At 42.9% G+C, this 15,281-nt stretch overlaps 1 protein-coding gene across 1 annotated transcript in view; it reads right to left on the bottom strand.

Moving 5' to 3' along the window:
- The window catches only part of OCA2 (OCA2 melanosomal transmembrane protein), a 137,808-nt gene that overhangs the window by 56,420 nt on the left and 66,107 nt on the right, over nt 1–15,281 (bottom strand). The window contains exons 16-18 of the mRNA XM_033147523.1: nt 5,946–6,093; nt 5,237–5,294; nt 2,159–2,267 (exon numbers count right to left, since the gene is read on the bottom strand). Coding sequence (XP_033003414.1) covers nt 2,159–2,267; nt 5,237–5,294; nt 5,946–6,093 — 315 coding nt within the window. The remainder of the gene's footprint in view (nt 1–2,158; nt 2,268–5,236; nt 5,295–5,945; nt 6,094–15,281) is intronic.

Genomic DNA, 15,281 nt, shown 5'->3' with positions numbered 1-15,281 from the left:
CCAGTAGTGACCTTTATATCTGTGGCTTGCATTTTCAAAATACAAAGCTCCATTTTGGGAGACAACCTAACAGGCAATATCAAAGAGGATTTTGGTTCTTCTCTGGTTTGAATTTCAGGGCCGTGACATTTGGTTTTATATTTGAAGCAAACATTTATAAACAGCTGAGATTCAGATTTCCGAGCTAGGAAATGTGAAATTCAGCAACAGAATTAGCCCAACTTAGCACGCAGAAACCAGAAATCTGCATGGATTTCAAAAAGGAATGTCATGAACCTTAGGGTATGTGTGTCCCCCACAAGCTGTGCTTGTTTAAGAATGTCCAGGGCATCTGCCAAAATAGTGAGAAACGGGCCTTTCTAACAGATCAAACTGCAGAACATGCTTAGACTGTTTTACCCTTGTGCAACAGCACCCAGTGGTTTAACAAGAGCATTGAGCGAGGCAACTCAAAGGCCTACAACATTCTCACAGGCTTGATTACCTACTTGACAGAGCAAAAATGACCATTCTGTTAAACCAGGGGTGAGGAACCTTCTTCAGCTGAGTATCACATTCCCTTCTGGGCTATCTGCCAAGGGGCATGTGGCAGCGGTGGGTAGGGCCACAGACCAAATTGGGTTGAGCAACAAATGTATGTTTTATCTTTATACAGTAGGGTAGTACACATTCACACAAAAAACTTTCTATACTCCTTCCAGACACAAGCAAGAGGTATTATTGGAGTTCAATTGCACATTTCAGTTCCACAGGGAGGGATCTGGCCTGAGGAGAGGAGGTGTTGCCTAGAAAGAGAGGCCATTTGCTGCCTGGCAAGAGATTTCCCATCTGTGCAATAAACCACCACCCCATAGGTATTTATAAGTACACAGAACTTCTTTTGGAGGAAGGCACCAATCCTGAACAAGATTGTGATTCTTTTCCAGGCTGCTCCATTTCACTGTTTCCCAAGGCACCCATGTACTTCTCAGGCCATTAAACCGCTTCTTCTAAAATTCAAATGATTTGTTGTATTGGCTGCACTAAAAGAAAATATTTGATCAAAGTTTGATTATCCCCCCAGTTCCTGTAAGCAATGAAAAATTTAACAGTCCGAGCCATGTAAAAGCAAGATAACGAAGGCACAGTGTAGAAAGTTGGTATTAAATGAAGGTCTTTACTCAAAGCGCCTATCGCTATAGATAACAGAATTAGAGAAATACACAGCTAGACAGCATATCAGGATATTTGTTTTCCATTAGTTTCATATACTTTTGTTACCTAGGATGCTGCTGTATAATCAGAATCAGTTCACACGTAGTCTGTGTTGTTTCAAGGGGCATGATGCCCACAATCTTTTCCTTTGGAAAGATTTCCAGGAAAAACAGACCAAAGACCTGTGTCTCCCAATATAATGTTCTTCTCCTAAAAGCAGTGGCAGAAGCTCCCTTGGATCCTTTGTAGAGGGAGATGAGTCTAAGCCCATCCACCCATCCTGTGCCATGACCCTGATCCAAATCCTTCTCCCTAAGCTACTATTAGCTACAGAGAGGAAAACATACAGGCAACTATTCAGTCTTCTTGTTTTCCACATTTCAGCTAATAGCAGCTTGGAGTTGGCTCTGCAGCCTATGGGGAAAGGATAGGGTCTTCAGTCCCCTGCCACTTTTAGATGACAGAAATTACACTGGGCAATACATTCCTCAATCTTCCATGAAGCATCTAGTACATGAAGCACTTTAAACCTTCTAAAATTTTATATAAATGCCTGAAACCCAGTGCTATTGCATGTTACTATGGAAGTCACACTAATTAATGGGGTTTACATTCACGTTAAGCATTCATAGAACTGCAGATTTTATGAATTTTCCCAACGCCCCTCTCTTTTAAAGGAGCAACATGGCAGTGTTGAGAAGGGGTTTGCATTTCACGAGCAATCTTCAATTGTGTACTTTCTGAGTTCCCAGCAACAAAAGCAAGGTATCCAGAGGGAAGCCATCATGAGTGCAGAGTTACAAATATGCCATTATTGTTTTTAAAAAAATGAAATATCTGTACAGGCCTTTAGACTGCATGGTAAAGATGTCTAAGTACCTCTGCAAAAAGCTGCATGAAACACTCCATGTTCAAATGCAGCTTTTTCTATTCCCAACAATGAAAGAAGAGGAGCTGAGCTTACCAAGATCCAGGTGAATCCCTGGAACAAACGAATTGAGAAAGAACATGAGGATAACAACTCCCAAAACAGTCAGGCATTTGATGAGAAGCACCTTGTCTGTTATTCTGTGCTGTAGGAAAGGAGAAAATACAGAAACCGTATCAACAAGAAGCAGCACCCTTCAGATATATCAGCATGCTTTAAATATATATTATTTGAAACTAGCTGGCCCAGCCACGCGTTGCTGTGGCTTTTTTGTGATTATATATATATATATATATATATATATATATATATATATATATATAAATGTAAATTGTCCATGCCCACAGCTTCTCCCGTTGAATTTCCGCCTGCCTCCTCTCCGTCTGTTCCCATTTCTTCCTCCCTCCACACAGCTTCTCCCGTTGAATTTCCACCTGCCTCCTCTCCGTATTTCCCTCCATTTCTGACTGCCTCCACACAGCTTCTCCCGTTGAATTTCCGTCTGCCTCCTGTTCGTCTTTCCCCCTGTTTCTGCCTGCTACCTTCCCCTCCTCTGCACTTTCCCTGGTCATGCTGAAACTCTGTTGCTTACTGCTGTATAATTGCAAATGGAGCTCGCGTTCTGGAAAGCGGCTGTCGAGTTCTGTGGCCCGGAAAGGCGCGCACGCACACGCAGATGGCTTCTTCGGGGATTGGTGGCCTTCATTTTTGCCCCGCGTTACCATAGCAACCTGGCCTCGCAATGCCGCCTGGCCTCGAAGCCCGGCTTCTCTCCTGTCTCTTGAGATTTGGTCGTGTAGTAGCAGCTCTATCGCCCCCCCTCCACCCCGCCCCCCCCCACCTCTCTGCGAACAGCTGCCTGCTTGTTATGCGTTGTCAGGCCCCTTGAGGTGGCGGCTGAAAGTTAGGCCGCAAATGGCGGGCAGCCGTTTGAGGCGGAGGCTGTAAGTTGTCGCCTCGGGAGTTGGGTGGCGCCTTTCTATCGGTTGCTGGTTGTGATGTCAGTGCTGTTGCTGGTGACATCTAATAGGCGTGCCAATTTTTTGCATTTATTCTTTATTTTAGGTATGTCAGGTGTGGTTTTTTTGAAATTTAATTATCCTATGTTATTCCCTGATGGTCATGGAATGCTGTGTCCTAATTTGATGCTGTTTGGTCCAGCGGTTATGGAGCAAGTTGGTAACACACGCGCACACAATGGGAACATATAGATAGATGATAGATAGATAGATAGATAGATACGGTTTTTAACAACAATACAGTCAAATCCATTAAAATGAGAGGAAAAGCCTGAGGTATGAAACAATATCTTAAATTTAGAAAGGAACTGTGTCTTGTTTCCACAAATGTTAACACGTTTTTCAGAACAACACTGTTTACAGTCTAAGGAACAGTACGGAGGCAGATGCAGCGACCCTAAGGTGCAGTTTCATCTTAGTTACACACAAAAAAGGAAGCTTTATGTCTTATAAGTTACAGGGCTTGGAAGTAAACGTGTTTATTAAATTTGTTTCTCCTTATAATGGGAGCAGTAAGGCTGGAATGCAATTTCCACCATAAATACTTGATACCTTGATAGGCGCGGATTGGGTTCCCCAGAGGGCTCTGTTCTTAGCATCAGCCTTTTCCTGTTTCTTTATAGCCCTTACTATTTCATCCCATTCTCAGGGTCACTTCACTCATTACAGTTTCCAACTTCTTGTTTAGGAAACAGTGTGAAACTCACAAACTCAAATATGGCTATCCTACACCTGAGCACTGTACAGTGTAGATTTGGGCTGCATACATACCATATGATGTCCACTCTTCATTGAACATTTATTCTGATTAGTTTGTGGGGAGGTTATACAACAATCAGCATTCAACCTGATTTTCTTGAAAACTAAGATCACCAGTGTTGAAGCAATGATTCTTCAACATCAACTTCATTGGACTGGTCATGTTGTGCGGATGCCTGATTATCGTCTTCCAAAGCAACTACTCTATTCCAAACTTACAAGTGGAAAGCGTAATGCTGGTGGTCAACAAAAGAGGTTTAAAGACTGTATCAAAGCAAATCTTTTAAAAATGTAGTATAAACACCGACAACTGGGAAACACTGGCCTGCGAGCGCTCCAGTTGGAGAACAGCCTTTACCAAAGGTGTCATGGACTTTGAAGACACTTGAACTCAGAACGCAAGGGAGAAACGTGCTAAGAGGAAGGCATGCTTGGCAAATCCACACCATGATCAACTCCTGCCCAGGAATCAATGTCCCCACTGAGGAAAGACATGTGGGTCCAGAATTGGCCTCCACAGTCACTTACGGACTCATTATTAAAACCGTGTTTCTTACGGCTACGAGTGTACGAGTGATAGAAGAAGAAGAAGAAGAAGAAGAAGAAGAAGAAGAAGAAGAAGAAGAAGAAGAACCTGGAACAGGCAGTTGCGGCCTGTCACAGGGCTTCCCCTAGTCCCCCTGGCGAGTGAAAGACTATGCTTGCAGCCAGCTATTATATCCAACCCTGGTCAACTGCTGTGCATGACAAGATAGCCAGCCTAAACCAAATATCTGAACTTCCCAATCTGGGGCAGATGGGTGGGTTGACCTGGAGCAGCAGACCAGAGTGCCGAAGTCTTCACTCCAGCCCATCACTTGCAGATATAAGCCGGCTGCGTTTGCCTCCTGCATTACTTTCCAAACCATAAAAAGTCAGTTTCCCTTTTTTATAGTGGATTTCTTTCACCCAGGCACATCAATCAACCTAGGTATGCACTTGCATCCCTCCAGAAAAATACTGATAGTCTGGAGGAACCCTTTATCAAGCCAAGGTAGTTTAAGTACTGTTCCAAGTCACCTTTGTTCTGTGACATTTGGTTTTTTCTGTAAGGAACAAGTTAAAAGTTCACATTTTAATTTCTATATGGTGATACTTCTAAACCCTGAAAGTGGAGGATCATGTCCCTATCTGGCTTCATACATGGAGTCCAACCTAAACTACATAAAACCAGTTGTTTGGAAGTTATGAACCGCAGAGCAATTTGTGCACTGAAAGGCACACAGTGTTATAGTAAAATGAATGTAATAGAATATGGTGGGGAATGTTTTGCAATGATGTGAAAGCAATACTTTACCTTTTTTTGGAGCTCCTGGATATTTGTTTCCCAATTTTTATCTTCTTGTGAGATTTGTCTGAAACAAAAATCCACAGAGAGGTTCATATGGATGGGAGATCTCTTGTAGAACTGCGGTTGCAATTCTGTACCCACTTATGCTTAGCAAAATCATATCGAAATTAATCTGAGTCTCTTTATTAGTGCTTAGCCCTAGATCATTTGTTACAAAGGGAGTCATAATGTGAAGTTTCCAGGGTCTGTTAACTGCATCTGTTTTCTTCCAAAGTGAGAGAGGGAGCTCTCAATGGAGACTTAAGCTAGTCTTGGAAAATCTGTGTATTCTTAATTTATACAAGCAAAGCATAACAGAAATGAGATTTGCTTAAAAGTGGTCATGTTGCCAATTTGCAGCAATTATAAAAAAATAATCAAAGCATGGTAATGATTTTTATCATCACCATTATCACTAAATAATGATACTTTATGTATTTAGTGCCATCAATGTGCATGGCTCTTCACAAAGTACAAGGTGACAGGTCTCCTCCCCGGGGCAAATTACAATCTAATCTTTGGCAAAGGAGAAAAAAGAGGAAGGGGAGATTGTGACAATAGCCTTACTTTTTCTTATATGCAAGATATTGCGTGTCTAAACCACGTTGCTACGCATGACGTCCCATGAGCTCAGTGACCTTTTGTAAAACATCGCATTAAGTGTCAGGGGCCCTACCTGTGGAATGTTTTCAGCTTTTTCCTCAGCAAAATCTCCAGAGTAAGAACTTTTTGCATTAGGAGGCACTTTACAGCGGTTTCTTCTCTGCTGGCAGGGTTAATCCTCTGTGCTGTAAGTCTCCAAACATGGATTTCATGTTTCAGCTCTGGGGGTGGGGGTGGGGGAATATAATTATTTAGCTGAAAGTTAAGACACGACATATTAAATCACAGCAAAATAGCTGATGGCACGCACACACGCGCGCACACACACACATGGTATCCTGGGTCAAAAAGTGAAGCTTCTAAAACAAAATAGTGGCTAACATCATTCATTGAAAGATTTATACATCAGGGGTCAGATCCAGAGTTGCACTCAGCAGAGAAAAAGAAGAGGAGGAGGAGGAGTTTGGATTTGATATCCCGCTTTTCACTACCCGAAGGAGTCTCAAAGCGGCTAACATTCTCCTTTCCCTTCCTCCCCCACAACAAACACTCTGTGAGGTGAGTGGGGCTGAGAGACTTCAAAGAAGTGTGACTAGCCCAAGGTCACCCAGCAGCTGCATGTGGAGGAGCGGAGACACAAACCCAGTTCCCCAGATTACGAGTCTACCGCTCTTAACCACTACACCACACTGGCTCACAGAGAAGGAGTGAAGCAGTAAGACCTCGCTACTCATCTGAAAGGGTGGGTCTTAGAGGAAGTGGTAGATGACACATTGCCTCTTCCCCTTGATAGGGTTAGCTCACCCAGTTTGTTATGTGCAATTTACTATCCTGCACCTAAGTTCCCTTCTGCAGACCTTATGTTAATTTTTTAAAAATGTGGCTGAATTCACCCAGCCCTTGTGTCTTGCCTTTTTACTTCCCTGTGTGAACGCAAACTGTTATATCAATAATATATGTCAGTAAGTGTTATGAAAACTTCCCGCGGGGGCAAGTTGAGAGACTGACCCCAAGGCGGACGAAGTCTTCCGTGCCCTCTGGCTTCTGGAGTCCAGGGGCACAATGTAATATGCAGTTGTTCCCAGCTTGAAAACAACATACACAAGCCATTTGGCTAAGATCTACTTTATTGTAGAATTAGAGCAGAATGTCTCTGCGTAGCAGCTCATAATTCAGAGCTGTGTCTTAATGCGTCTTGCATCTCCTGATGCAAAACAGAAAGGAAAAAAGTACAATAGTAAAATACAATGACATCACATGTGTGGGAGCTGGTATGTCCAGTGTAATTCCCACAGAGAGGAAACATGACTCTTGAGTCTTGTGACCTTGCTGCAGCGTTCGCAGCTCGTCATGTCATAATATCACAACATCCTCCCCCGATATTAGACAATGTGAGAGCGGCAAAAGTTAAGGCATTATTAACAGAAGTAAACAAACAGTTATCATATACACAGTATGAATCTGATGTCTTTGTTCCACCCTTGGAACTCTCTGAGACTGGTTCTACCAGTTTGAGCCTTTGATAACCAACTCTCCAGGGGACCAGAGCACTTGCTCTGTTTGTGTTGGTAGGAACAGTGTTGAACTTTGCAACCTGTTGTGGAGGCTTTTTCACATCTGTGAAGTGAGCCTGAGTGTCTCTGCTTTGAGTGCAAACTACAGCTACATTTGCAACAGCTGAGATTGCAAACTCTTTGGAGTAACGTTTGGGCGCCTGACCCTTTGTCACTCTCTCAGATCTACGCACAAGATGTAGATCTTCTTTGCTGAGTTTCTCCTGAACAGGACTTTTTGGAGAAACTTTACCAATTGTAAACAGTGGCTCTAAAGATCCTAGCACATCATCATCTGTTGATGGCCTGGTACTATCATGAGCTCCTCTCTCAATGACAGTTTCACCTGTGTCGGAACTAGCCGTAGTTGAGCTTGCACTGCTACTGCTGGTGTCAGTATCCCCATATGTATTGACATCAATGGGAAAGCTTTGGAGAACCTGTGTCTCCGGCTTTACAGTAGATTCTACCTCCTGAGTAAGAATTACTGTGTTAGAGGAAGGCAATAGAATTCTGTATTGACCTTTCTCATAGCCCATAAAAATGCCTTGGATGGTTGCACCTTCAAGTGATTCCACCCACATCTGAGAACCAAAAACCTTAAGATGCTTAACAGAAGGCTTTCTGTTAAACAGTATCTCATAAGGTGAGCATTCCATTCCTTTTGGAATACTCCTGACCCATGCATAAGTGAAGGCAGATAGGCTTTCAGCCCAATTCTGGTCAGACAGCTTTGCACTTAGCAATTGCGCCTGCATACCCTCACGTAGTATTGTGTTAATTTTAACACACAAATCTTTGTTCCATGATGATTGGCTGACAGCAACTTTGTGCCGAATGCAATGTTGACTTAGAAAGTCCTTGAACTCCTGTGAATCAAACACTGGTAATTGATTAGTATACAAACATTCAATTTTTCCATCATGCATGAAATCTATCTTAGCACAAAATTCAGTGAACTTGGCCAAGACTTGCTGCGGACTTTTCATAGTGTAAATCCATGAGAATTTAGAGAATTGATCACACAGCAATAAATAACAGGTAGCTCCGCCTCTAGATTTTGGCAGAAGTCCTATTACATCAGCAGAGACCTGCTGGAAACATCTTGTGACCTTTTCTCTGCGTGGCTGTTTGGTAGTCTCCTTGGACTTCGCAGCACCTGCAAAATAAGAGTCAACAACATCATAACAACAGTCATTTGAATCAAAAGACAGTAAAAACAGTCCATCTTTGTTCTTCTGAGCTGTAAAGATAACTTCTCCATCTTTAAAAATTGTGCACAGTCCTTTGCGCAGTCTGAGCTCGCATCCCTTCTCGGTAAGCTGCGATGCACTTAGCAGATTGTAGGCAATTTCTGGCACATAGAGAACGTTGCTTATAGATAGCTGGAGACTCTGAAGATAAACAGTTCCAACTCCAGTCGATTTCAGGTGTGTTCCACTCACCTGCGACACGGTGGAGTCCAGCCTCTTAAAAGTCTTAAATAAACGCTTGTTTGCGGTCATGTGGTGACTGGCAGCTGAGTCAATAACAAAAGCCAGGTCAATGTCAATGTCATCCTGCTCCTGCACGCCTTGTGTAAGCAATGCAACTGTGCGCCCTTTGGAGACTTTGGCTTGCGCCTTGCCTGTAGATCCACCTGCTTGTTGGTTAGATCCTTTCTTGGGCTTTCTGCAGGTCTGGAAACTGTGTCCTCTCATTCCACAGTTTGTGCAGCGTATGACTTTAAGAGCTTGCACATGCTCAGTTGGACCACTAGGTGGGGTAGAGGACGCTTCTGCTTCACTCCCCCTTCCATTAGCCTCATTTTGAGCAGCACAACGATCTTGCTCATTTAGCAAAGTTGAGAAGACTCTGGCAACGGTTAAGTTTTGAGCATCCAGGGCACCTAGCTGTGATGCAATAGCACTATAACCGGCATGGAGGCTATTCAAAACCATGAAACAAAACACATCTTCGTTCAATTGAACGTTGCGTTGTGCGAGTTCACTTCTTAATTCTTTCATATGGTTAAGATGCGAACGCAAATTGTCTCCCTCCTTTAACCTTAGGTTGGTGAGACGTTGGAAATGCAGCATGGAACTTCCTGCCGCAATCCTTAAATGTTCATTTTGCAAAACAACCCAATAATCATTAGCGTGGACCAAATCTCTGACGTGTATTAACTGAGATTGGTCAAGATGCAAAACAATGGTCGCCTTCGCCTGATTATCCCTGTTCAGCCATCGAGGGCCAGGGAGCAGTGGAGGGGCATTAGTGACCACATCAAGCAAATTCTGCCTGGTAAGCACAGCTTCCATTTTAATACGCCATGTCTGATAATTTTCATCAGTGAGAAGTGGACAAAAGGAGCTGCTGCTCTGCTTGCTATCCTTTGCCATATTGGCGAAAAAGCAGGCTTTTCACTCTCTGTCTTCAGAAAGCAATTTAAGCAAACAAACCTAGCCTTCTGAGGTTTATTGCCTCGTAAATCAGTCCGGCTACTCACAGTCCAATTAACGCGTCTTCTTCTCACAGCGGGAAACGGCCGTCTTCAGCACGAAATAACTCCCCCGGAACGAAGCACACAGTTTAAGGCTGCTTTCTTTGCCGGCAGATAAACATCAGGCAGAAGTCAATCAGAGGTCCGATGTTCGGAAACCAGCCAACTGCTACCAATGTTATGAAAACTTCCCGCGGGGGCAAGTTGAGAGACTGACCCCAAGGCGGACGAAGTCTTCCGTGCCCTCTGGCTTCTGGAGTCCAGGGGCACAATGTAATATGCAGTTGTTCCCAGCTTGAAAACAACATACACAAGCCATTTGGCTAAGATCTACTTTATTGTAGAATTAGAGCAGAATGTCTCTGCGTAGCAGCTCATAATTCAGAGCTGTGTCTTAATGCGTCTTGCATCTCCTGATGCAAAACAGAAAGGAAAAAAGTACAATAGTAAAATACAATGACATCACATGTGTGGGAGCTGGTATGTCCAGTGTAATTCCCACAGAGAGGAAACATGACTCTTGAGTCTTGTGACCTTGCTGCAGCGTTCGCAGCTCGTCATGTCATAATATCACAACAGTATCCCCATGGTAAAGTGGTTTGGCTCACTCTCACTTTCTTTACACAACCAAGGCTTTGGAGTTAGATATCAAGTGGTAGTGCAGAGACCAGTTCATCCAGTACAGACTAGTTGTTAGCCTAGAGAGGTTCACAGCATCTTTCAGACAAAGGAGAAATACTGGCTGTCCTTCCCCACTGTGTCTATAAACCATTTTATAAGGGTGTTCTGCACTCAGTTGCCAAACACTGGGGTCTATTTCAAGGGATTGCATGTACAGAAATTCAAATGTATACCTAGGAAAATTTTGAAGCTGGTTTAGAGCATTTTCAGCACTAATATGCTCTGACAGGCATTTTGCTCATAGGTATACTTAATTCTTAATCTCAGATAGGTTAAATATTCATGGAACCATTATTCTTAGCTATGTCAACTTGTGTAATTACTTTATCAAGAGAGCACTGAGACTCCGAAATCTTATTCAACATTTAAATCCCCGTCTTTCTCCCAGCACCTGATCATTCCAATGTATAAAAGATTAATGTGCAGTTTAGTCTAACACAGATCTATCCTTGGTTAATCAAATATAATGCCATTGTCAATATAATAAGGTCGCATATAAGCATTAGACTTAGGTTGTGTGTATTTTTTTAAAAAAAAACATTGCCTCAGCTACGACTTTTATGATGCTTTCCTATTATCTGAAAGTAAGTCCCACTGAACTCAGTGAAGCTAACTTCTGAATAGACATGTATAGTATTGCACTGTTAGAATTTGCAAAACTACCCAATACATAAATGGATCCTTGTCTCTTGAATCAATAGACCCACTATTATTACTAAACAAGCAGTGCTGGTTTCCTGTTGGGCACAATTCAAGACACTTGTTTTGACCCATAAAAATGGTTTAGCACATGCATGCAGCTCTTCCCATATAAATCTGCCTGCTGAAAAGAAATACCCATTTCAAAATGGGCCTTCTGGGGTACAATTCCAGTATTCTAAACTAAGCTACATGATTTCAGCAGGAAGTTATGGGATAAACACTGATTGGGAATCAAGAGATGTGACTGCTTCAAAACTTCTCCTGAACAAACAGCATTTGGAAGCAAGATCACATACTGTATGACTGCTCCAATAAGGTAGCTATGTTGGTCTGCCATGGTCAAAACAAAATAAAAAATAAAAAATAAAAAAAATCCTTCCAGTAGCACTTTAGAGACCAACTAAGTTTGTTCTTGGTATGAGCTTTCGTGTGCATGCACACACACGAAAGCTCATACCAAGAACAAACTTAGTTGGTCTCTAAGGTTCTACTGGAAGGATTTTGTTTTGCTCCAATAAGTATCATCATGAAAACTGGATTTCCCATGGCCAAATGTAGCAATATGTCACATTTCTAGACTTTTTTGGATTAAATGTTTCTAATGAGGAAAGGGAGGACATTACAAAGAATTGTAACTGCTGCCAGCCTTTCCCCATAGTCTCCCATATAGTTCTGGGCAGCACTTTCATTCAGGACTGAGGATGTTGTTGGGCTCCAACTCTCATCTGCCTCAGCTAACATGGTCTATAGTCAGGGATAATGGAAGCTGGAGTTTGACAACATCTGGCAGGTTCCCCATCCCTAACTTAATGCACTACAGTGGAACCTCAGTTGCCGAAAGCTTCAGGAGTCAAATGCTGACAACCCAGAAGTGAATGCTTCCATTTTTGAACGCGCCTCAGAAGTCGAGCGGCTTCTGAGGCACGTTTCTCCATTTTCTCCATTGCAATTGCCAACCAGCAATTGCCCCTCAGTTGTCGAACGTTTCAGAAGTCGAACCGCCTTCTGAAACGGATTACGTTCGACAACCGAGGTTCCACTGTATACATAATTTTCCATTATTTGGTTTATAAAACTCCAATATAGTATCAGTAATACAATATCCATTTTCCATTTGTGTTTGAAGGTATGCCTATTATGTACCTAATCCCTATTGCCACTGAATATTTACCTCAGCCAGGAAATATCTGTGAATAAAAGAAAAGGCAGACTGCTTCACCACCTATTTACCTACCAATCACTTCTATTCACAATAGTATTGTATATTTAATGTCCTTTTACATCATCAGAAGAGCAAGTTCAAAATCACAAATTACTGCTCTTCACTCAACTAAAGTAAGTCCTGACAATGTAATTTGTTGCTGAGAAAATTGCATCAGGTTTGAAATCTATCAAAACAATGTCCATTTACTCCCTACCAAGACACCGTAACTCAGAGTGTCAGGCTTCTAGGTCAACAACATTTCCAAAATCAAGTTAGCCAACATTTTTCATTAAAGGATAAGCTTACACTTTGCAAACTGTCCAGAGAAAAAGAAATCTCTCCGCAATTCATTATACTCGTTTCAGAAGTACATATACATTTTTCACCATACTTTCTTTCTTTAAAAAAAAAAAACACACACACACACACACAATTAAAACTGATGGGGTCAGGTAAAGAATGATTGATGCAACCAGCTGTCTGCACTTGATATACACAATAGCCAATAGCCTATTATGAAGTGTGGAATTGCTCTCAGAAGGAGGGTTCGAAAATCATTTCAGTAATATCTCGAGAAATTAATAATAATAATAATATTTATTATTTATACCCCGCCCATCTGGCTGGATTTCCCCAGCCACTCTAGGTGGCTTCCAACAAAAATCAAAACACATTAAAATATCACACATTAAAAGCTTCCCTGAACAGGGCTGCCTTCAGATGTCCTCTAATTGTCTGGTAGTTGTCTATCTCTTTGACATCTGAAAGGAGAGAGTTCCACAGGACGGGCACCACTACCGTGGAGGCCTTCTGCCTGGTTCCCTGTAGTTTTGCTTCTCGCAGTGAGGGAACCGCCAAAAGGCCCTCGGCACTGGACCTCAGTGTCCGAGCTGAGTGATGGGGGTGGAGATGCTCCTTCAGGTATACTGGACCGTGGCCGTTTAGGGCTTTAAAGGTCAACACCAACACTTTGACTTGTGCTCGGAAATGTACTGGGAGCCAATGGAGATCTTTCAGGACCAGTGTTATATGGTCTCAGCGGCTGCCCCCAGTTACCAGTCTCGCTGCCACATTCTGGATTAGTTGTAGTTTCCGGGTCACCTTCAAAGGTAGCCCCACGTAAAATGCATTGCAGTAGTCCAAGCGGGAGATAACCACTCTGGCAAGACAGTCCGCGGGCAAGTAGGGTCTCAGCCTGCGTACCAGATGGAGCTGGTAGACAGCTGCCCTGGATACAGAATTAACCTGTGCCTCCATGGACAGCTGTGAGTCCAAAATGACTCCCAGGCTGCACACCTGGTCCTTCAGGGGCACAGTTACCCCATTCAGGACCAGGGAATCCCCCACACCTGCTTTCACTTAATGCTTTTAGTGTAACTATACCTTGTTAATATTGACATTTCCTTGGGATATAAATAACATTAATGAAGTTAATTATAGTGGAAACACAAATACAGGGATATATGTGTTGAACAGAATCAGGATGATAGACTTGGAAGGAAACTGGGATCCTCTAGACCAGAGGTTCCCAAACTTATTTGGCCTTCCACTCTCTTTTCAGGAAAAAATATTAATCAGCGCTCCCCTGGAAATCTACTTTCTTTAAGCAAACAAACAGAAAGACGCAGTGATAAACGTCTGTTCTTTTATGTTTCGATATTTCTACCTACATCCTACAACATAGTGAAGAAAGATGTTGTTGTAAAGAAGACACCTTGAAGCTTGAAATTATAAAATAGACAAGGAGGTGGACTAGGCCCTAGGATAAAAAATCTGCCGGATCAGTCTGATCTGCCCCAGAGGTGGGGCCAGCAACACAGCTCACCTGCCATTGGCCAAGCGGACAAGCTGTGATCCACTTCCTAGTCCTAGGTGAAGCTAAAAGGGGTTCACTCAAGCCCAGAAAAAGCCCTTTCCTCCAGCACGACTGCCGGGTGTTGTTGCCATCCCACAATGGTGCCCAACCTGGCAGTAAAAGTCATTACACAACAGATGATACATGTACACATGGGTGTATCCAGGATTTTTGTTAAGGGGGCAGAGCCTCAGTTAACTAAGTATTTTTAATGATTTTTATTGATTTAGGGGGGCAGGGGGGGCAGGTACATACATGCATGTATGTACAAATGATTTTTCGAAATTTTCTTCTCTTCTTTCTTTATGCTTCCACAACCACCCCCTTATTTTTATTCAATGCATCCGGGGCTACTACTGCTCCCTGGATCATCCCAGTGCTCCCCCCCAGGGGGGTTGCCCACTTCAGGAAAGACTGTTCTAGTCCAACTCCCTTTTCAGAATCTACAATCCAGAACATAATCACAGCGTCCCTGTACAATGTCTGTCTTGAACTTCATCTCCCATCAACCCCAGCCCAGCATGACCAATGGTCAAGGATAATGGGAGCTGGAACCCAGTGACATTGGCAGGGGCACAGCTTCCCCATCTCTGAATTAGTGTCACAGACCCCCATTCTTCACACAGTGTCTGAAGAAAGAAAGTTGGCATCCTCCTGGCATGCTGATGTGTACGACCTTTCCTACATCTAAAATTCCTCCTTCAGAACTTTACTCCAGAAACACAAGGAGTGGATTGGCAACTTATATTTCTACTCTCTCCACTATGCTGCTCACGGGTAGGAGTAGGATCATTTTGCAGGTGAAGGGGGCAGCTTCTACATCCCCAGAAGAATCTAAGAGAACCTAGATGCACAGGGAAGGCTTCCCATAAAGCCAGTTCATTCTCATTATCCAGTGAATTTCCCCATGCCCCACCTTGTCAAATTATTTT

The sequence above is a fragment of the Lacerta agilis genome, chromosome 4, assembly GCF_009819535.1.
Source record: "Lacerta agilis isolate rLacAgi1 chromosome 4, rLacAgi1.pri, whole genome shotgun sequence".
Taxonomy (NCBI): Eukaryota; Metazoa; Chordata; class Lepidosauria; order Squamata; family Lacertidae; genus Lacerta; species Lacerta agilis.
Note: the sequence above shows the minus strand (reverse complement) of the source record. Positions and strands in the feature narration are given on the sequence as shown.